Source organism: Salmo trutta, chromosome 33 (genome assembly GCF_901001165.1).
Source record: "Salmo trutta chromosome 33, fSalTru1.1, whole genome shotgun sequence".
In the NCBI taxonomy this organism is placed as follows: domain Eukaryota; kingdom Metazoa; phylum Chordata; class Actinopteri; order Salmoniformes; family Salmonidae; genus Salmo; species Salmo trutta.
This window is the reverse complement of record NC_042989.1, coordinates 27,008,081-27,031,642: the sequence shown is the minus strand read 5'-3', so window position 1 is coordinate 27,031,642 and position 23,562 is coordinate 27,008,081. Positions and strand designations below refer to the sequence as shown.

Here is a 23,562-nt window from a genome sequence, read left to right as displayed (position 1 = left end):
TTACAAAATAATGCAATAGTCATTCAGTTGTTGATACAAGTAAATGATTTAACATGGTTTACACTGGAATAATGTGACAGACTGTAGGGCTTGATGTAAACAAAGATGTTGTTTTGGTCTACAGCTTGAAGTGGGGAGAGGTGTGACCTCCAAGGCCCTGGACAACCTGATCTCTCAGACTGAGTATATCCTGGCTGTCACCCCCATCTACAATGATGGAGCTGGAAACCCCATGGTCAACACAGCCATCACAGGTACAGTCACACAGCCTATGTGAGGGTTAACACACTGGGGTTACACTCCATGGAAGTCCTACTCAGTACTATAGGCCCAAAAAACTTTTGGGCCCTAGTTATAGGGTATAGTGATGTCTTTGTTATAGGGTATAATAATGTCCTAGTTATTGGGTATAGTGATGTCCTAGTTATAGGGTATAGTGATGTCTTTGTTAAAGGGTATAGTAATGTCATAGTTAAAGGGTATAGTAATGTCATAGTTAAAGGGAATAGTAATGTCATAGTTAAAGGGTATAGTAATGTCATAGTTATAGGGTATAGTAATGTCATAATTACAGGCAATAGTGATGCAATAGGGTATAGTGATGTCATAGTTAAAGGGTATAGTAATGTCATAGTTATAGGGTATAGTGATGTCCTAGTTATAGGGTATAGTGATGTCCTAGTTATTGGGTATAGTGATGTCCTAGTTATAGGGTATAGTGATGTCCTAGTTATTGGGTATAGTGATGTCCTAGTTATAGGGTATAGTGATGTCCTAGTTATAGGGTATGGTAATGTCATAGTTAAAGGGTATAGTGATGTCCTAGTTATAGGGTATAGGGATGTCATAGTTATAGGGTATAGTGATGTCTTTGTTATATGGTATGGTAATGTCATAGTTAAAGGGTATAGTAATGTCATAGTTATAGGGTATAGTAATGTCCTAGTTATAGGGTATAGTGATGTCCTAGTTATAGGGTATAGTAATGTCATAATTACAGGCAATAGTGATGCCATAGTTATAGGGTATAGTGATGTCTTTGTTATATGGTATGGTAATGTCATAGTTATAGGGTATAGGGATGTCGTAGTTACAGGGTATAGTAATATCCTAGTTTTTGGGTATAGTAATGTCATAGTTAAAGGCTATACTGATGTCATAGTTATAGGGTATAGTGATGTTATAGGGTATAGTGATGTCATAGTTATAGGGTATAGTGATGTCATAGTTATAGGGTATAGTGATGTCTTTGTTAAAGGGTATGGTGATGTCCTAGTTATAGGGTATAGTAATGTCATAGTTAAAGGGTATAGTAATGTCATAGTTATAGGGTATAGTAATGTCCTAGTTATAGGGTATAGTGATGTCATAGTTATAGGGTATAGGGATGTCATAGTTATAGGGTATAGTGATGTCCTAGTTATAGGGTATAGTAGTGTCATAGTTAAAGGGTATAGTAATGTCATAGTTATAGGGTATAGTAATGTCCTAGTTATAGGGTATAGTGATGTCCTAGTTATAGGGTATAGTAATGTCATAATTACAGGCAATAGTGATGCCATAGTTATAGGGTATAGTGATGTCTTTGTTATATGGTATGGTAATGTCATAGTTATAGGGTATAGGGATGTCGTAGTTACAGGGTATAGTAATATCCTAGTTTTTGGGTATAGTAATGTCATAGTTAAAGGCTATACTGATGTCATAGTTATAGGGTATAGTGATGTTATAGGGTATAGTGATGTCATAGTTATAGGGTATAGTGATGTCATAGTTATAGGGCATAGTGATGTCATAGTTATAGGGTATAGTGATGTCCTAGTTATAGGGTATAGTGATGTCCTAGTTATAGGTTATAGTAATGTCATAGTTATAGGGTATAGTGATGTCCAAGTTATAGGGTATAGTGATGTCCAAGTTATAGGGTATGGCAATGTTATGGTTATAGGGTAAAGTGATGTCCTAGTTATAGGGTGTAGTGATGTCCTAGTTATAGGGTATGGTAATGTCCTAGTTATAGGGTATGGTAATGTCCTAGTTATAGGGTATGGTAATGTCCTAGTTATAGGGTATGGTAATGTCCAAGTTATAGGGTATGGCAATGTCATGGTTATAGGGCATAGTGATGTCTTTGTTATAGGGTATAGTAATGTCATAGTTATAGGGTATAGTGATGTCTTATAATGTCATAGTAATGTCACCTCTCTTTCGTATCGTATGAGATCCCCAAAGATTGGAAAGCTGCCGCGGTCAAAGGGGGAGACACCTTAGACCCAAACTGTTAAAGACCTATATCCATCCTGCCCTGCCTTTCTAAAATATTCTAAATCCAAGTTAATAAACAGATCACCGACCATTTCAAATCCCACCGTACCTTCTCCATTATGCAATCTGGTTTCTGAGCTGGTCATGGGTGCACCTCAGCCACGCTCAAGGTCCTAAACGTTATCATAACCGCCATCGATGAACACAGTACTGTGCAGCCATCTTCAACGACCTGGCCAAGGCTTTCGACTCTGTCAATCACCGCATTCTTATCGGCAGACTCAATAGCCTTGGCTTCTCAAATGACTGCCTCGCCTGGTTCACCAACTACTTCTCAGATAGAGTTCAGTGTGTCAAATCGGAGGGCCTGTTGTCTGGACCTCTGGCAGTCTCTATGGGGGTGCCACAGGGCTTAATTCTCGGGCAAACTCTTTTCTCTGTATTTATCAATGATGTCGCTCTTACTGCTGGTGATTCTCTGATCCACATGTACGCAGACGACACCATTCTGTATACATCTGGCCCTTCTTTGGACACTGTGCTAACAAACCTCCAAACGAGCTTCAACGCCATACAACACTCCTTCCGTGGCCTCCAACTGCTTTTAAATGCTAGTAAAACTAAGTGCATGCTCTTCAACCGATTGCTGCCCGCACCCTCTTGCCCGACTAGCATCAGTACTCTGGACGGTTCTGACCTAGAATATGTGGACAACTACAAATACCTAGGTGTCTGGCTAGACTGTAAACTCTCCTTCCAGACTCATTAAACATCTCCAATCCAAAATGAAATCTAGAATCGGCTTCCTATTTCACAACAAAGCATCCTTCACTCATGCCGCCAAACACACTGTCGTAAAACTGACTATCCTGCCGATCCTTGACGTAAATGTAAATTTACAAAATAGCCCCCAACACTCTACTCATCAAACTGGATGTAGTCTATCACAGTGCCATCCGTGTTATCACCAAAGACACATATACTACCCACCACTGCGACCTCTATGCTCTCGTTGGCTGGCCCTCACTACATATCCATCGCCAAATCCACTGGCTTCAGGTCATCTATAAGTCTTTGCTAGGTAAAGCCATGTCTTATCTCAGCTCACTGGTCACCATAGCAACACCCACCCGTAGCACGCGCTCCAGCAGGTATATTGCACTGGTCATCCCCAAAGCCAACACTTCCTTTGACCGCCTTTCCTTCCAGTTCTCTGCTGCCAATGACTGGAACGAATTGCAAAAATCTGGAGTCTTATATCTCCCTCTCTAACTTTAAGCATCAGCTGTCAGAGCAGCTTACCGATCACTGTACCTGTACACAGCCAATCTGTAAATAGCACACCCGACAACCTCATCCCCATATTATTACTTACCCTCTTGCTCTTTTGCTCCCCAGTATATCTCTACTTGCACATCATCATCTGCTCATATATCTCTCCAGTATTAATGTTAAATTGTAATTATTTTCGCCACTATGGCCTATTTATTGCCTACTTCCCTACTCTTCTACATTTGCACACACTGTACATAGATCTTTCTATTTTCTTTTCTTTTGTGTTATTGACTGTAGTATGTTTGTATGTTTGATTATGTTTAACTCTGTGTTGTTGTTTTTGTCTCATTGCTATGCTTTATCTTGGCCAGGTCTCAGTTGTAAATGAGAACTTGTTCTCAACTGGCCTACATGGTTAATTAAAGGTGAAATAAAAATTAAATAAAAAAATAGTTATAGGGTATAGTAATGTCATAGTTATAGGGTATAGTAATGTTCTCGTTATAGGGGTGTCATAGTATTTAAATTATTATTATTTTTTTAATTACCCCTTTTTCTCCCCAATTTCATAATATCTGATTGGTAGTTACAGTCTTGTCCCATTGCTGCAACTCCCCTATGGACTCGGGAGAGGCGAAGGTAAAGAGCCATGCGTCCTCCAAAACATGACCCTGTTAAGCCGCACTGCTTCTTGACACACTGCGCGCTTAACCCGGAAGCCTGCCGCACTGGCTTCCGGGTGTGTCGGAGGAAACACCGCCCAGCTGGCGGCTGAAATCTGCTTGCAGGCGCTCGGCCCACCACAAGGAAATCCCGGCCGGCCAAACCCTCCCCAAACGCGGACAACGTTGGGCCAATTGTACGCCGCTTCATGGGTCTCCTGGTCAGGGCCAGCTGTGACACAGCCTGGGATCGAACCCGGGTCTGTAGTGACGCCTCAAGCACTGCAGTGCCTTAGACCACTGCGCTACTCAGGAGGACAGAGATGCCATAGTTATAGGGTGTAGTGATGCCCTGGTTATAGGGTATAGTCATGCCCTAGTTATAGGGTATAGTAATGGCATGGCAATCTCTCCCATATAATGTTTCCTTTCTTCTGTGTAGATGTTGTTCCTGCTCCTAAGAACCTGCGTTTCTCTGAGGTGACCCAGACCAGCTTCAGAGCCGACTGGGACCATGGGGCCCATGACGTGGCTCTCTATCGTATCGGCTGGACCAAGAAAGGAGAAACCAACTTTCAATATGTAAGACAACCATACAGGTGGTTTGCACTTAAACAAAATCATGACATTAGATTTTGATTGACTATGTACAGAATATTGGTATAATGTACAGAATTTGAATATTCTTGGTATTCTCAATAAAGTTGTGATTAGGAAGCATTGCCGACATATATCCTATATGCCCTGTTGTGTTGTGTCTCCCAGTATATAAGCCCTGTTGTGTTGTGTCTCCCAGTATATAAGCCCTGTTGTGCTGTGTCTCCCAGTCTATAAGCCCTGTTGTGTCTCCCAGTCTATAAGCCCTGTTGTGTTGTGTCTCCCAGTCCATAAGCTATGTTGTGTCATGTCTCCCAGTCTATAAGCCCTGTTGTGTCTCCCAGTCTATAAGCCCTGTTGTGTCTCCCAGTCTATAAGCCCTGTTGTGTCTCCCAGTCTATAAGCCCTGTTGTGTCGTGTCTCCCAGTCTATAAGCCCTGTTGTGTCATGTCTCCCAGTCCATAAGCCCTGTTGTGTCTCCCAGTCTATAAGCCCTGTTGTGTCTCCCAGTCTATAAGCCCTGTTGTGTCGTGTCTCCCAGTCTATAAGCCCTGTTGTGTTGTCTCCCAGTCCATAAGCCCTGTTGTGTCTCCCAGTCTATAAGCCCTGTTGTGTTGTGTCTCCCAGTCTATAAGCCCTGTTGTGTCTCCCAGTCTATAAGCCCTGTTGTGTTGTGTCTCCCAGTCCATAAGCTATGTTGTGTCATGTCTCCCAGTCTATAAGCCCTGTTGTGTCTCCCAGTCTATAAGCCCTGTTGTGTCTCCCAGTCTATAAGCCCTGTTGTGTCTCCCAGTCTATAAGCCCTGTTGTGTTGTGTCTCCCAGTATATAAGCCCTGTTGTGTTGTGTCTCCCAGTCTATAAGACCTGTTGTGTTGTGTCTCCCAGTATATAAGCCCTGTTGTGTTGTGTCTCCCAGTCTATAAGCCCTGTTGTGTTGTGTCTCCCAGTCTATAAGCCCTGTTGTGTCTCCCAGTCTATAAGCCCTGTTGTGTCTCCCAGTCCATAAGCCCTGTTGTGTTGTGTCTCCCAGTCTATAAGCCCTGTTGTGTCTCCCAGTCCATAAGCTCTGTTGTGTTGTGTCTCCCAGTCTATAAGCCCTGTTGTGTGTTGTCTCCGTCTATAAGACCTGTTGTGTTGTGTCTCCCAGTATATAAGCCCTGTTGTGTTGTGTCTCCCAGTCTATAAGCCCTGTTGTGTTGTGTCTCCCAGTATATAAGCCCTGTTGTGTTGTGTCTCCCAGTCTATAAGCCCTGTTGTGTGTTGTTTCCCAGTCTATAAGACCTGTTGTGTTGTGTCTCCCAGTATATAAGCCCTGTTGTGTTGTCTCCCAGTCTATAAGCCCTGTTGTGTTGTGTCTCCCAGTCTATAAGCCCTGTTGTGTTGTGTCTCCCAGTCTATAAGCCCTGTTGTGTTGTGTCTCCCAGTCTATAAGCCCTGTTGTGTCTCCCAGTATATAAGCCTTTTGTGTTTTGTCTCCCAGTCTATAAGCCCTGTTGTGTCGTGTCTCCCAGTCTATAAGCCCTTTTGTGTCGTGTCTCCCAGTCTATAAGCCCTGTTGTGTCTCCCAGTATATAAGCCCTTTTGTGTCGTGTCTCCCAGTCTATAAGCCCTGTTGTGTCGTGTCTCCCAGTCTATAAGCCCTGTTGTGTCTCCCAGTATATAAGCCCTTTTGTGTCGTGTCTCCCAGTCTATAAGCCCTGTTGTGTCGTGTCTCCCAGTCTATAAGCCCTGTTGTGTCTCCCAGTCTATAAGCCCTGTTGTGTTGTGTCTCCCAGTATATAAGCCCTGTTGTGTTGTGTCTCCCAGTCTATAAGCCCTGTTGTGTGTTGTTTCCCAGTCTATAAGACCTGTTGTGTTGTGTCTCCCAGTATATAAGCCCTGTTGTGTTGTCTCCCAGTCTATAAGCCCTGTTGTGTTGTGTCTCCCAGTCTATAAGCCCTGTTGTGTTGTGTCTCCCAGTCTATAAGCCCTGTTGTGTTGTGTCTCCCAGTCTATAAGCCCTGTTGTGTCTCCCAGTATATAAGCCCTGTTGTGTTGTGTCTCCCAGTCTATAAGCCCTGTTGTGTTGTGTCTCCCAGTATATAAGCCCTGTTGTGTCTCCCAGTATATAAGCCCTGTTGTGTCTCCCAGTCTATAAGCCCTGTTGTGTCTCCCAGTCTATAAGCCCTGTTGTGTCTCCCAGTCTATAAGCCCTGTTGTGTTGTGTCTCCCAGTCTACAAGCCCTGTTGTGTCGTGTCTCCCAGTCTATAAGCCCTGTTGTGTCGTGTCTCCCAGTATATAAGCCCTTTTGTGTCGTGTCTCCCAGTCTATAAGCCCTGTTGTGTTGTGTCTCCCAGTATATAAGCCCTGTTGTGTTGTGTCTCCCAGTCTATAAGCCCTGTTGTGTTGTGTCTCCCAATATATAAGCCCTGTTGTGTCTCCCAGTATATAAGCCCTGTTGTGTCTCCCAGTCTACAAGCCCTGTTGTGTCGTGTCTCCCAGTCTATAAGCCCTGTTGTGTCTCCCAGTCTACAAGCCCTGTTGTGTCTCCCAGTCTACAAGCCCTGTTGTGTCGTGTCTCCCAGTTTATAAGCCCTTTTGTGTCGTGTCTCCCAGTATCTAAGCCATTTTGTGTCGTGTCTCCCAGTATATAAGCCCTGTTGTGTTGTGTCTCCCAGTATATAAGCCATTTTGTGTTGTGTCTCCCAGTCCATCCTGAACAGTGATGAGACCAGTAACGTGTTGGAAACCCTGCAACCAGACACTATGTATGACGTGTCCGTCACCGCCATCTACCCTGACGAGTCTGAGAGTGAGGACCTGCTGGGCAGCCAGAGAACATGTAAGACAAGTTAATTATCTAATCTAATGCATCACAAGAAATACAGATTAGGAAATGCCCATGCAGATCAGATTTACTAACAATGACTCTTTATATTTCTGTTTCCCTCTGCAGTGTCCAAGGTTATTTTAACCCCTGGTAAGTTTATTTGTTGTAATCAAACAAAAATACATACAGCACTCATAGAGAGAATTAATTTGAATCAAATACATGTATTTTTATCAAAGTGTCACCATCCAGAAGTTAGGTGATCTGTGTTGATTGGATGTGTGTTTACGTTGGAGTTTATGTTGTTGTTTATGATGTTTTGTTCGTGCCCAGCCCCCACAGGGCCTCCCCAGAACCTGCAGGTGTTCAACGCCACCACCATCACTCTGACCGTCAAGTGGGACCACGCCCCTGGTCGTGTCCAGAACTACAAGATCACATACGTCCCCACCGCCGGGGGCAAGACCCAGTCGGTAAAACCAGGACCAGCCAATAGCCACACGGGTCAGCTTAGGGCATCACAATTCCAAGCTGTTCATAGTGCTAACGTCAGCGTTTAATCCTAACGTCAGCGTTTAATCCTAACGTCAGCGTTTAATCCTAACGTCAGCGTTTAATCCTAACGTCAGCGTTTAATCCTAACATCAGCGTTTAATCCTAACGTCAGCGTTTAATCCTAACATCAGCGTTTAATCCTAACATCAGCGTTTAATCCTAACCATCCTCTGGATGATGAAAGGATAAGGAAGGGAGCCCTTGTAGCATGACACAGAGGCACTTTGTTTGTATGATGGGAAGATAATACCTCCCACCAGAATGTTCAGATGACACAGTTTAAAGCTATAACACACAGCAATTTTTGCATTATAATTTCTGAAAATGTCCATAATATATCTACCGCTAATAGTGGAAGTATCATCTTTTACAGTATTACTTAACCGCCGTGTTGTGATTGGCTGTGATATTCGCCTATTGATTTCTCCTGCCGGAGCGGCATCTGTTGTCAAACTGGGAAAGAGATTTCAGTCAAACTGGGAAAGAGATTTCAGTTGTGAGAAAACAAGCACTGAATGAATAGTGTAGGGAATTATTGTACCATCTAAATTGCTGTGAAATATATTTTCAATAACAAAAAAACATTTTTACAGCTGTTTGAAGCTGGTGGACCAAAACCTCTGTTTGAAGCTTCTGGACCTTCGTTTTGGTCCACCAGCTTCAAACAGCTGTAAAAAGGATATTTTTTGTTATTGAAAAGATATTTCACAGCGATTTAGACGGTACAATGATTCCCTACACTATTCAGTGCTTGTTTTCTCACATAAACTGAAATTGAGCGAACAATGTAGAATTTCACCAACCAGGAAAGGACAGCGCGATTTTCACTAGATAACACAGCCACAAAGTCAGAACAGCTTTCCCAGTTTGACAATAGATTGATGAATATCACAGCCAATCACAACAATGGCGGGTAAGGAATACTGTGAAACACTATCATTCCACTATTAGCACCATTTTCTGAAATTACAATGCAAAAAATATATATTTATTTCACTAGGCAAGTCAGTTAAGAACTAATTCTTATTTTCAATGACAGCCTAGGAACAGTGGGTTAACTGCCTGTTCAGGGGCAGAACGACAGATTTGTACCTTGTCAGCTCAGGGATTTGAACTTGCAACCTTTCGGTTACTAGTCCAACACTCTAACCACTAGGCTACCCTGCCGCCCCGTATATAAGGCGAGCAATGTCAGAGTCCGGAGTGTATATATATATATGTGACGGGATGTATAGACTTTATGGACAGTATGTGGATAGAATTTGTAGTATATCTGAAGAATACGTAGGATAGAATAGTATATGTACAGCAATAGTTGAAAAGGATGACCTTGACTAGAATACAGTATATACATATGAAATGAATAAAACATGATGTAAACATTATTAAAGTGACCAGTGTTCCATGTCTATCTACATAGGGCAGCAGCCTCTAAGGTGCAGGGTTGAGTAATCGGGTGGTAGCCGGTTAGTGACAGTGACTACTGTAAATTCAGGGCAAGATACTGAGTGGAGGCCAAATAGTGATGGCTATTTATCAGTCTGATGGCCTTGATATAGAATATGTTTTTCAGTCTCTCGGTCCCAGCTTTGATGCATTTTAGAAACACGTGGTGGTCAGGGACCTTGACCAGAGCCCCAGGGGAGTTGGGGTTATCAGTGTGGAGAGATGGAGGAGAAGGGGGGGCAGAGATGGAATGTCTGGGCCCAGCAGGGTTGAGGATGTATGTGTATGTGCATGTGTGTGTTTATGTAACAGGACAGGGAGTGTGGTACCAAGGGGGTCGTTGACTGCAGACAGTGTTTACAGGGTCCTTCAAGCTGTCTGGCATCGCTGCTGCTCCACTCTATAGAGCTGGATAGTAGTTTAGACAGAAAGGCTTTTTTCCTCAGGCCAGATGTTTAGGCGCTTAGCGTTTGCATGATGTTGAGGCACACAGAGAGAGATCCAGTAAATGGAAGGAAGCAGTTAGAGAATTTCACTCTCTCTCTTATCTCATCGGTCTTGTCTGTGATGTGATAGGCCTACCATATTGGAGTCAAGGGTAGCTAGCGCTATGTGAGTTATTTGTCCATTCAGAGTTTCCATTCCCATGCAGGATGGATGAAATGTTTTCCCTTTTTTAATTAGAGGAGAGAACCCAGTTCTGTTCAGTGGCCGTCCATCCCTCGGTTGCTGTGATGATATCACACGCTAAACATTGAGGCATTGTTGGAAAGCTGGAAGCTAATGAGCCAAGCTTAGCCAAGTGTTTTTGGTTCATTGACAGATTTTCAACAAGTATGGAGAGCCCAAGAGGCCCTGCTTTGATTCATTTGTGACAATAAGTCTGTGTAGGAAATGGGAGACACAAATGATACGTTTTCACCAGGCATGCTGTCAGTGGTTAACTTACTCTGTGGAGGACAAGAAAAAAAACTAGAAAACACACACACACACACACACACACACACACACACACACACACACACACACACACACACACACACACACACACACACACACACACACACACACACAGGGTTTACTCAGTCAGCCGTCTCTGTGAGGCGATGCAACCCAACATCGGTCCTTTTAATACAGCATCTCCTTGGCCAAAATCAATGCAGTAAATTCATCAATCATACCTCTTAAAACAACCCATCCCACTGTTAGGGTCATTAGAGTACAGCTTTACCTTAGATCTTGCTCACTACAATAGCAAAGTGCAAAAATGCTCGATGCATCCTCTGACAATTTTTTTTAACAGTCTGGTATTTCTCAACCTGCATTCTTTCCATCAAGTCTCTGACACTGATGTAAACTGTCAAGGGAGAGAAGCTGGAATCAGAGACATCCACATCCAATAAGAAAATACAACTGTTTTTCCTATGTCATCTCTTCTGAGGCCACATTGAATGGACTATTTGACGCATTTGTAATCTGAAGGGAATATTACAAGAATTTAGAGTTGATCCAATAATTGCGAAATGAGTCGACCCTTAGGCCTTGAGTGTGATCATGGACCAGGTGAACAAAGTGAGGGTCCTTCCGTCTTCTCTCCCTGGCATTTCAATGTCTTCATTCCCCAACAGACGCAGATTGGAGGGAAGAAGAACACGGTGCTGCTTCCCAAACTGACCCCCGACACTCCCTACTCCATCACCGTGTCAGCCATCTACAGCAGTGGGGAGAGCAAGGACATCTCTGGCAACGGAAAGACCAGTGAGTAACCTACTGTAACTGTGGCCTCACTAAGGCCTTCATGATTACATCATGTTCCCTTTCGTCCTCTCAGCTTCACCAGGGAACCGGGTTACAGTTGTTACCTAGATGCTAATGTTAAAGATGCCCTAAATACTGTGTTTGTAAACATTGATTTTATGCCTACCACTTGCCACTTCTGTACCTCTACTTACATTTTAACATCTGTAGCTCATTGTTGTCATTTAACTTAGTATGAATCCTAAGACCACCTTTCTTCTCTCTCTCCAGAGCCTATGGGTGGAGTGAGGAGCCTCCAGGTCACTGACCCTACCACCAGCACCCTGAACGTCCAATGGGAGGCCGCCGAGGGCAATGTGCGCCAGTACAAGATCTACTATGTGCCCACCGCTGGAGGAGCTGAGGAAGTGGTAGGCTGGGCCACCTCTAACCAATCACTACCGAATCTCACTATGGCATGCATACTCTTTCATTATCACATCAAATCAAATCAAATCAAATTTATTTATATAGCCCTTCGTATATCAGCTGAAATCTCAAAGTGCTGTACAGAAACCCAGCCTAAAACCCCAAACAGCAAGCAATGCATGTGAAAGAGGCACGGTGGCTAGGAAAAACTCCCTAGGAAAAACTCCCTAGAAAGGCCAAAAACCTAGGAAGAAACCTAGAGAGGAACCAGGCTATGAGGGGTGGCCAGTCCTCTTCTGGCTGTGCCGGGTGGATATTATAACAGAACATGGTCAAGATGTTAAAATGTTCATAAATGACCAGCATGGTCAAATAATAATAATCATTGTAGTTGTCGAGGGTGCAACAAGCACGTCCGGTGAACAGGTCAGGGTTCCGTAGCCGCAGGCAGAACAGTTGAAACTGGAGCAGCAGCATGGCCAGGTGGACTGGGGACAGCAAGGAGTCATCATGCCAGGTAGTCCCGAGGCATGGTCCTAGGGCTCAGGTCCTCCGAGAGAAAGAAAGAAAGAGAGAAAGAGAGAATTAGAGAGAGCAACATCCATTATCTAATGCTGAAAGAATACAAACACCAATACACTGATACATCATAGATTCACTCAGACAGTCAAACATACATGCAAAATACTACTCCTTTACTGGACCCTTTCTCTCTCTTTGTAATCGTGTTTTATTAAGTTTTTCCACATTTTTACCAGACATTTCAAATAGACAGATCACCTCTGTGTAGCTTTGTGACTCAGTCCTGTTGTGTGGTTGTATCTACAGGCCCAGGTGTCTGGTAGCACCACCAACACTGTGCTGAAGAACTTGATGTCTGACACCCTCTACACCGTCACTGTGGTCCCTCTCTACCCCCCTGGAGAAGGCAAACGCATGTCTGATAACGGCAAGACACGTGAGTCCACGTACAGGTTTACTGTTAGGATGGTTCACCTTATCTAGTATAGATGACCTGCCTCAACAACCCTTTTCTCATGGCTATTGTCATGACCTACCATGGTTAATTTAATGAAGGAGCCTGTGTACAATATAAAACAGTTATATTTCTACCATTCTTGGTACATCATTTCCTGAGGAGAAGATTGTGCAGTGTGCTAAGGATACAATCTATGATAATGGGTTTGGTCATTCTTTGAGACCTGGCATTTCTGTAGAGCATGCACTCTCTGGTCTAGTGTGTTGGCTTGCTTACTCCTTATGCCAGTAAACTCTTGTAATGCGCCCAAAATATGTCCCAGTCTTATTGTAGTGGAATTTTCCTAGTAAATTAAGCAAACCCCTTTTATTTCTGGGGGTAATGCCAAAAAGATCTAACATGTTTTTGGTTGTCATCTGTTTACAGCTAAAATGTCCAATGCCATGCTAGATAGTATGATTCACTGTAGACACTATATTTAGTTTATTTGCTGGTTTCCATCCATTTTGAACAGACCATCCCTCTTCCAGTTTCTTCCACAATTATAAGGCTGAGCCTCCACTCAGTATGACTCAGTCTTTAATGGGCTGATTGCACAGGAAGGAATTCCTCTGTATTGGCAACACTTGTGATGTCTCCAGCCTTAAGGTAATAGGGGTGTAATGACTGGTAGTGGTTGTGGTAGCACGGCTGGGGGGATAGCATGACGTGAGTAATTTGCTCCTCCCATGGAAAAAACTAGAGGCGGGAAGAGAATGAATTGAGAGTATTTTTTTCACTTTCCATTCATCAACCTTCTCTAGACTGGCTATATTTATCAAAGGTCACTTTATGTCATTACTGTTACTGGTACCCTGATTACCCCAAAGCCATAGCCTAATGGTCTTCTGTCTATCCTGTTGTTAGGTTCATCTGTCCTGTATTAAATCCATCAGAATGTACCCCCAGGGACACCGATCAATGACAGCTTTCAAGCTTTTGATCTCTGTCAGAATTATAGGACTCTACATCTTGCTTCTTCAATTTCAATGGAATCTATGTTTCTTCAGGCCATCTGACAGATGTGGCTAATGAAATCTAAATTGGGCTTTAGTCATCTTTTATCAATTTATGATTTCAAAATATATATATTGATATTGATGTGGACTATCCATTGATGCTGTGCTTTCAGGGTGAAGCCCAGGACTTTTGTTACTTATTTCTGGCCAATACTTCTGGTCTCTAAGAAAATAAGCTCCCCATGTACTTCCCACTCTGTCTTTATGAGGGTGCAATGCTGAGTGGTACAAAGACTGGAAACATCATACTAGTCAACTAGTATGTATTGTACATAGACCCAGTGAACGCTTTGATGGTTTCAAGGTGAACATTCCCTAGTGTCTGATTCAGCCACCAATAATTTAGTTGGACTCTCTAATACATTTTTTCAGCTGCTGTTCTCTTCCCACTGACCCCCACTCTCTTCTTTCCCCATCTCTCCCTTTCTTTTTCTTTCTTTCTTTCTTTCTTTCTTTCTTTCTTTCTTTCTTTCTTTCTTTCTTTCTTTCTTTCTTTCTTTCTTTCTTTCTCTCTTTCTTTCTTTCTCTCTCTCTCTCTCTCTCTCTCTCTCTCTCTCTCTCCACAGTGGAGCGTAGCCCCGTGAGGAACATCCAGGTCTTCGGCCCCACCACCAACACCCTGAATGTGCGCTGGGATCCCGCCTCAGGCAAGGTCGTGCAGTACAGGGTCGTCTACGCCCCCCTGAGCGGCACCAAGCCCTCCGACTCGGTGAGTCACCACCAGGGAGACCCATAGGGTCTCTGATTAACCCCGCCCCAGGTCAGAGGTCAAATGTTAATGTCCAGTGACTTGGGGTGTGTGCAGGGGTGGCCGAGTGGAACGCTTCGGTCCATTTACCGATTTACATCAATACAGCTCTTTGTGAAGGAACACAACATTAACCTGTTTGTGCTCCACTTCATCTGTCTCTCTGGTGGGGGTTGTTATTTAAGTCTATTACTGGTTTAACGCCAGATTTTCATGTTCATTAATTAAAACAGGAAGCTGTCTGGGCTTTTTCCCCTCCTTATCTGGCTTGACGGTGCCCACATCTGGAGTCATAAAGGATGTCACAAACAACTAATAAACTGCTACTTGACATTGCACAAACAGTCACATCTGTGAGAAGCATTGAGACACTGAGACCCTGTTTTGACTTTACAGGTCTTTGAAGAGTGATGCTGTTCCATTTTATTGATAGCTAGAAGTACTCTCTTTGTTCTTATAAAGCCACAACATTGTGATTCTGGGGGAATATTATGATGGACTTGGACTGGGCTTTTCCAGTACCAGGGCCAGCTTTCCACGTCAGCAGCCATGTGGCCAGTGTCACGATGCACCATCACATTTAACACAGGGAGGTTTGGTGTATGCACTACTAGATTAGGAAAGCAGCCTTGTCGTATTGGGTTTACTCCTTGAGAAGAACATTTTGCTATTAAACCCTCCAAAGCGATGACCGACGTAAGGGTTCGATGACATTCGTCAAAAACAGTCCCATCAGAGACACAGAGATAGAGATACACACATTGAACACGACACAATGGTTTTTGGGGTCAAAGGGAGAGCGGGAAACCAAATACCAGGTGGGTGGACTGTATATTTTGTACTGTATGTGATACTAGGACAAGGCAGGTAGATGAGAAGATCAGGGTCGAGGCTGATAACCTTTGATAATGTTATCAAGTGAAGGACAAGTGGGGTCTGGTATGGGAGAACACAGACACACAGAGATGAGCACCAGCCAGTCAGGACAGAGCAGAGGAGCCATGCTGCTGTAAGCAACTGTCAACACATTACGTTAGTTACTCAGTGTGTTATTGCCCTGACTGTCTGGAGGGGCCATACATCATTGACATAAAATTAATACTTGTGTTCCCCCATTCACTGAGCACTGAGAAGTGTCAACACAAGTGGTTGTTGAGTGGGGTGAGGACGAGTTGATAGAGGTGTCACACTGAAACAGCTGTAAAGTTGTCAGACTGGGGGATCATAGTGAGTGTCAGAGCTGCCAGGGCCGTGGGTCAAACAGCATTACAGCATGACTGTTGTTTTCCCTCTACAGCTGATACACTTTTCAGACAGGAAGTACTCTTCTCCCCCATCTGGATGTGTCAGTGTAGACTAGCCTAATTGATGTAGAATAATGTTGATAGTTACAGCTATCCTTGTTATTACTATTAATGCTTGTCTTCATCATAATTTCTCTAGTTTTGAGAATCAAAACGTGTGGGTGCGAGAGTTGTAGTTTGATTGAATCCAACCCACTGTAATGTATGCTGCATGCTATAGACTGCGATTGGTCCTTCAGTGCTGACCTCTGTGTCTCTATCCCCTGTGGTCAGATCCTGGTTCCTGGGACCTCCACCACCACCCTGCTGGAGCAGCTGGTCCCGGACACGCCTTACAACGTGGGAGTGGTCGCCATCTATGCCAACGGAGAAGGACCACCGGCTGAAGACAAGGGCACAACACGTAAGATCATATATAACATCCTTTTGCCTTTACATGTTTATCCACATCCAAGTATATGCTTGATATTGTGCTAACTTCTTTATTATCCCCATCCCAGTTCCCCGCAGTGGCCCTAGGAACATGCGTGTGTATGATGCCACTACCAGCTCTCTAACCGTGGCATGGGAACATGCTGAGGGACCTGTGCAGCAGTATAAGATTACCTACGCTCCCACCACTGGAGACCCCATCGAGGAGCATGTAAGCACATATATTGCTGCTATTTCTGATGATACCCTCATCAAACACCATCTTGATGAGTCTACAGCATGAATTAGAGTGTGGCCCAAGCCGCAATGTTGTCAGGATCCTTATTTCTCCTCTGTTTGAAGTACCTGTTGAATAGTATTAATGAACAGTAATACAATGTTTTGCCTGTGTGTCCTGTAGACCATGGTTCCTGGGAACAGAAATACCGTCATCCTGCCCAACCTGGATGCAGACACTCCCTATAAGATCAACGTGCAGGCCATCTACCCTGACGGACCAGGGGGAGATCTGGATGGAGACGGGCATACAGGTACGCTAGCACATTCTATGCTTGGTCCACTATTCAACATGATAGACAAACAGACGCACACGGTTTTCCACATTCACAGTACAGGAGTTTTATAAACTCAGCCAGTGATTATTATCCTGGATGTCAGAAACATGGCTTCAGTTCAGTCTGCCTGTGAATACCAGAAACTTTTGAACTAGCTGTCCTCCAATGTTAGATCTCACACTAGAGCTGCCTAATACCCAGTCTCATTTCCTCTAACAAATTACACCACATCAAAGCAAAGTCATAGCCTAGGACTGCATGGCTGTGATATTAATGTTAAAAACATTGTAATATGTTTTTAATATGTTTTGACGGTCTGTATTTTCTTCCCCATAGTTGGCATGCTAGGACCTCAAAATCTGAGAGTGTCAGATGAGTGGTACACTCGCTTCAGGGTGTCCTGGGACGCAGCACCCTCCAGAGTGGTGGGCTACAAACTGGTCTACTCACCTGAAGGTCAGATAGCTACTATTTTACTATTCTAATATACTATTATATTCAGCTGTGAAAGAAGATTCACTTGGCTTACTTAATATACATATCCAGCTATAGAAGAAAGTCACAGATGTGATTGTTATTGACCTGGAGTGTCCCTGTCTGTGCCTGCTGTTATTGACCTGGAGTGTCCCTGTCTGTGCCTGCTGTTATTGACCTGGAGTGTCCCTGTCTGTGCCTGCTGTTATTGACCTGGAGTGTCCCTGTCTGTGCCTACTGTTATTGACCTGGAGTGTCCCTGTCTGTGCCTGCTGTTATTGACCTGGAGTGTCCCTGTCTGTGCCTACTGTTATTGACCTGGAGTGTCCCTGTCTGTGCCTGCTGTTGTTGACCTGTATTGTCTGTGTCTGCTGTTATTGACCTGGAGTTTCCCTGTCTGTGCCTACTGTTATTGACCTGGAGTGTCCCTGTCTGTGCCTGCTGTTATTGACCTGGAGTGTCACTGTCTGTGCCTACTGTTATTGACCTGGAGTGTCCCTGTCTGTGCCTACTGTTATTGACCTGGATTATCCCTGTCTGTGCCTCCTGTTATTGACCTGGAGTGTCACTGTCTGTGCCTACTGTTATTGACCTGGAGTGTCCCTGTTTGTGCCTCCTGTTATTGACCTGGAGTGTCCCTCTCTGTGCCTGCTGTTATTGACCTGGAGTGTCCCTGTCTGTGCCTGCTGTTATTGACCTGGAGTGTCCCTGTCTGTGCCTGCTGTTATTGACCTGGAGTGACCCTCTCTGTGCCTGCTGTTATTGACCTGGAGTGTCCCTGTCTGTGCCTGCTGTTATTGACCTGGAGTGTCCCTGTCTGTGCCTGCTGTTATTGACCTGGAGTGTCCCTCTCTGTGCCTGCTGTTATTGACCTGGAGTGTCCCTGTCTGTGCCTGCTGTTATTGACCTGGAGTGTCCCTGTCTGTGCCTGCTGTTATTGACCTGGAGTGTCCCTCTCTGTGCCTGCTGTTATTGACCTGGAGTGTCCCTGTCTGTGCCTGCTGTTATTGACCTGGAGTGTCCCTGTCTGTGCCTGCAGGTACTGATCAGACCATGGAGACGTTTGTTGGAGATGTGACCAGCTATCAGCTGCACAACCTGCAGCCTGGAACAACCTACGACCTCAAGGTGTTGGCCCAGTACGACGCTGGCCTCAGCGGACCTCTCATTGGACAAGGAACCACATGTAAGTGATTGATTGGTTGTTTGATTGGTTGCTTGATTCATTAGTTGTTTGGTTGATCAAATTATTGTTTGATTGATTGGTTGACTGTTCCTGTCTTTCACAGTGTACCTGAACATCACTGACCTGACCACCTACAACGTTGGTTATGACACCTTCTGCATGAGATGGACCCCCCACAGGGCTGCCACTTCCTACAGACTCAAACTGAATCCATTCGACCGTAAGTGTTGTACCTGGCTGGGAGCCCATTCCATATAACCTTGATACCTGTGGGGGAGAACTGTTTCTATATTGATTTGAGAATGTTTACTGTCGATCAGATATGTAGACAAAGTTGCCACCCTATCACAAAGGTGTCTTTGTTCGAATGTCTAAATATGTTATATAATTGTATTTTATTCATGCCCACTGATCCATCTGTCTCCTATTAATTCTCTGACGCTGGTGGACTGTAAGAGAAAAAATATGGGAAAAAATGTTGCAATATTTAAGTCTGTTTACAGTATGGTAGCCATTATAGATGGAAGCACTGCACTTTGCCTCATTAAGTTAATTCATGTTTGTTTGAAAGGGCATGTTGAATAAGACAAAACACTGTATAAGCCCACTGCTACCTCAGTCCAAGCGCTACCACTGGCTGGCTTTAACCCCTCTCCTTCCCCTCTCTTTGAAAATAATCTTAATAATGATAATGAATTAGATTTATATAGCGCTTTTACCAGGTGTGATTTCCAGTTGCTCAAAGTGCTTGGGGATAAATGGGGTATATGCTTAAAGTGTATGGGGATAAATCACCTGATCCACTACCAATGTGTGTTACTCTTTCCTCCTACAGCCTCTAAGAGGGGAGGTCAGGAGACCACCATCACTGGGTCTGAGAGCCACTACTGTTGGGACGGCCTGACCCCTGACGCCCTCTACAACGCCACAGTGTACACACAGACCCCCAACCTGGAGGGGCCTGGAGTCAGCGTCAAGGAGAGGACCCGTAAGAAACTCCACTAATCATCAGACCTGTAACATGTAACATTTCATTGTGTTTACACACATGTATACCTCCCACCACACTCCGGGGATAAGAAAACACCTCAGGGTTTTTGCAGGGGGCTAACAGGGCATGCTAGTGAAGTCCAAATGGTTTGACTGTTTATGTTCTGGTCTTTGTTACAGTGATTAAGCCCACAGAGACCCCAACTGAGCCCCCCACTCCACCTCCACCCCCCACCATTCCCCCTGCTATGGACGGTAAGGAAAGGCTTGAAGTCAGCATGCTGTGAAGAGAAGTGAAGCTAACACTGAGAAGAAACTCTTTATAAATGTCCTACCTGACATTGACTTGCTCTATGTGCACCACAGTGTGCAGAGGAGCCAAGGCTGACCTGGTGTTCCTGATTGACGGCTCCTGGAGTATCGGAGATGAGAGCTTCAGCAAAGTGATCCAGTTTGTGTTCAGCATGATCGGAGCCTTCGACGTCATCCACCCTGGTGGCATGCAGGTACGTAGCCATTCAGGCTATCCTCTGAGCGTTAGCTCTTTGATGTTTACAGCATATTCTCTTCTCTTTTCCTCTTTCAGTGTGTATTCTTCATGTCAATGCTTTATTATTCTCGCTCTCGCTCCCTCTCCCCCCTCTTTTGTCTTCTGGAAACAGGTGTCTTTTGTGCAGTTCAGTGACAGTGCCAAGACAGAGTTCAAACTGAACACTTACCAAGACAAGGGAAGGACCTTGGCTGCGCTGCAGCTCGTCCGCTACATGGGAGGAAACACCAAAACAGGTACGCCCAAAGACTGCTACTCTCAATCTTACTGGATGATATCGTTAACACCAATTGCATAATGTTGAGTTAATTAAAGAGTCTACAAACATTCACTCACCACCAATGTCATTACAGTGTCTTCATCTTGCTGGTGGAGCTGAATGGGTCTATAGTTATTAAAGGTGGAAATTGATGTCTTACCCCTCTGTGTACAGGTGCTGCTCTGAAGCACGTTGGTGAGAAGGTGTTCACCTCAGACAACGGCATGAGGAAGTACGTGCCTAAGGTTCTGGTGGTCGTCACCGATGGTCGCTCCCAAGACGAGGTCCAGAAGAGTGCCTCCAACCTGATACACTCTGGTAAGTGTTCAACATTTCGATTTGTCCTTACAGAAGTCAGTAACAGGATATTTTCAGTCCATATTTAGTCAACGTAAGTGTAGCTCCAGAACTTTAGAAATGACAAGATATGTTTTGAGATAAAGCATTACTTACTCCTTTTGTGATTTTCACGGTCAAATTGGAAGATCTGAACAGTCATTGGGCTAGGGCGTATGGATCATAACGGTTGTCTTTGTGCTCGTCTTGCTCCAGGTTACAGTGTATTTGTGGTCGGTGTGGCCGATGTGGATGTGGCAGAGTTGAGGAATATTGGCAGCAAGCCAAGTGAAAGACACGTCTTTGTTGTGGATGACTTTGACGCGTTCGCCAAGATCCAGGACAACCTCCTCACATTCATCTGTGAAACAGCCACATCCAGTAAGATTTACATCTACATTACACAGTACCTCAGGACACAAGTGAAAGCAGATTGACGTTAGCTGTATGTTGTCCTCCAGCATTTTCCATCGCATTATGTTTTGTTTTATTTCTCCATCTTCAGCTTGTCCTTTGATCTACATCAACGGGTTCACCTCACCTGGTAAGTATATGCTACACCTATATTCTGAATAAACTGACAGCTGCTGATAACACCTATGGCTGGAGCTCTTTACTGACGTAGAAAAACTCTGAGCCCTAATTCATTCCTACCAACAATGTCAGTACTATGTTCCTGTGCATTGACGTGTATCTTCTCATGATTGTGTATTGACCTGACGTGTGTTCACCAGGCTTCAGAATGCTCGAGGGCTTCAACATCACAGACAGGACCTTCGCTGCCATGAATGGCGTGTCCATGGAACCTGGCTCTTTCAACAGCTTTATAGGCTACAGGCTACACAAGGATGCATTCCTCTCTGCACCCACAAAGTAAGAGTGTGTGCCTGTTTGCGGGCTGTTTCCGTTGCGCGTTGCCTGCTCCTCTCCTGTGTACTGTAATGCTGGCCAGCCTGCTCGGAGAGTGCTGTGCCAAGAGCCCTTTGCCAGCCCTGTTTGTTGTTGCAGCTTGTAGAATATGAGGTGTTAGGAAGAGAAAATGATTTGGTTCAGAGTGTAAAGCTCCCAGGGTAGGACCCTCTCCCACATACACTACCGTTCAAAAGTTTGGGGTCACTTAGAAAAGTCCTTGTTTTTAAAAGAAAAGCCAATTTTTTGGTCTATTAAAATAACATCAAATTGATCAGAAATAAAGTGTAGACATGGTTAATGTTGTAAATGACTATTGTAGCTGGAAACGGCAGATTTTTTTAATGGAATATCTACATAGGCATACAGAGGCCCATTATAAGCCACCATCATTCCTGTGTTCCAATGGCACATTGTGTTAGCTAATCCAAGTTTATCATTTTAAAAGGCTAATTTATTATTAGAAAACCCTTTTGCAATTATGTTAGCACAGCTGAAAACTGCCGTGCTGATTAAAGAATGAATAAAACTGGCCTTTAGACTTGTTGAGTATCTGGAGCATCAGCATTTGTGGGTTCGATTACAGGCTCAAAATGGCCATTCTTCTGAAACTCGTCAGTCTATTCTTGTTCGGAGAAATGAAGGCTATTCCATGCGAGAAATTGCCAAGAAACTGAAGATCTCGTACAATGCTGTGTACTACTCCCTTCACAGAACAGTGCAAACTGGCTCTAACCAGAATGGAAAGAGGATTGGGAGGCCCCAATGCACAACTGAGCAAGAGGACAAGTACATTAGAGTGTCTAGTTTGAGAAACAGATGCCTCACAAGTCCTCAACTGGCAGCTTTATTAAATAGTACCCGCAAAACACCAGTCTCAACTTCAACAGTGAAGAGGCGACTTCATCGGGGCCTCCCACTCCTCTTTCTATTCTGGTTAGAGCCATTATGCTCTGTTCTGTGAAGTTAGTAGTACACAGCGTTGTACGAGATCTTCAGTTTCTTGGCAATTTCTCACATGGAATAGCCTTCATTTCTCCGAACAAGAATAGACTGACGAGTTTCAGAAGAAAGGTCTTTGTTTCAGAAGAAAGGTCTTTGTTTCTGGCCATTTTGATCCTGTAAACGAACCCACAAATGCTGATGCTGCAGATACTCAACTAGTCTAAAGAAGGCCAGTTTTATTGGTTCTTTAACCTCTCTAGGGCAGGTGGCACCAAATCGTCCCACCTACGTAACAGCCAGTTGAATCCTATGGCGCGATTTTCAAATATTTTACAGCTATTTAAAGACAAGACTCGCGTTAATCTAACCACACTGTCCGATTTCAAAAAGGCTTTACAACGAAAGCAAAACATTAGATTATGTCAGCAGAGTACCCAGCCAGAAATAATCAGACACCCATTTTTCAAGCTAGCATATAATGTCACAAAAACCCAGAAGACAGCTAAATGCAGCACTAACCTTTGATGATCTTCATCAGATGACACACCTAGGACATTATGTTATACAATACATGCATGTTTTGTTCAATCAAGTTCATATTTATATCAAAAACCAGCTTTTTACATTAGCATGTGACGTTCAGAACTAGCATACCCCCGCAAACCTCCGGCGAATTTACTAACAATTTACTAAATTACTCACGATAAACGTTCACAAAAAGCATAACAATTATTTTAAGAATTATAGATACAGAACTCCTCTATGCACTCGATATGTCCGATTTTAAAATAGCTTTTCGGTGAAAGCACATTTTGCAATATTCTAAGTAGATAGCCCGGCATCACAGGGCTAGCTATTTAGACACCCAGCAAGTTTAGCCTTCACCAAACTCCGATTTACTATTAGAAAGGTTTGATTACCTTTCCTGTTCTTCGTCCGAATGCACTCCCAGGACTTCTACTTCAATAACAAATGTTGGTTTGGTCCAAAATAATCCATAGTTATGTTCCAACAGCGGCGTTTTGTTCGTGCGTTCAAGACACTATCCGAATGGTAAATAA

General features: G+C 44.0%; 1 protein-coding gene across 3 annotated transcripts in view; it reads left to right on the top strand.

Annotated features, from left to right (window-relative positions):
* Positions 1-23,562, top strand: part of LOC115172768 (collagen alpha-1(XII) chain) — an 86,321-nt gene that overhangs the window by 40,065 nt on the left and 22,694 nt on the right. For all 3 annotated transcript variants that reach the window (XM_029730504.1, XM_029730506.1, XM_029730505.1), the window contains 23 exons: positions 125-254; positions 4,645-4,784; positions 7,490-7,622; positions 7,737-7,760; positions 7,944-8,083; positions 11,240-11,369; positions 11,640-11,779; positions 12,606-12,735; positions 14,381-14,523; positions 16,140-16,269; positions 16,367-16,509; positions 16,699-16,828; positions 17,189-17,308; positions 18,366-18,512; positions 18,616-18,732; positions 19,348-19,500; positions 19,683-19,757; positions 19,869-20,008; positions 20,165-20,288; positions 20,486-20,629; positions 20,864-21,028; positions 21,153-21,191; positions 21,382-21,520. In XM_029730504.1, coding sequence (XP_029586364.1) covers positions 125-254; positions 4,645-4,784; positions 7,490-7,622; positions 7,737-7,760; positions 7,944-8,083; positions 11,240-11,369; positions 11,640-11,779; positions 12,606-12,735; positions 14,381-14,523; positions 16,140-16,269; positions 16,367-16,509; positions 16,699-16,828; positions 17,189-17,308; positions 18,366-18,512; positions 18,616-18,732; positions 19,348-19,500; positions 19,683-19,757; positions 19,869-20,008; positions 20,165-20,288; positions 20,486-20,629; positions 20,864-21,028; positions 21,153-21,191; positions 21,382-21,520 — 2,876 coding nt within the window. The remainder of the gene's footprint in view (positions 1-124; positions 255-4,644; positions 4,785-7,489; positions 7,623-7,736; positions 7,761-7,943; positions 8,084-11,239; positions 11,370-11,639; positions 11,780-12,605; positions 12,736-14,380; positions 14,524-16,139; positions 16,270-16,366; positions 16,510-16,698; positions 16,829-17,188; positions 17,309-18,365; positions 18,513-18,615; positions 18,733-19,347; positions 19,501-19,682; positions 19,758-19,868; positions 20,009-20,164; positions 20,289-20,485; positions 20,630-20,863; positions 21,029-21,152; positions 21,192-21,381; positions 21,521-23,562) is intronic.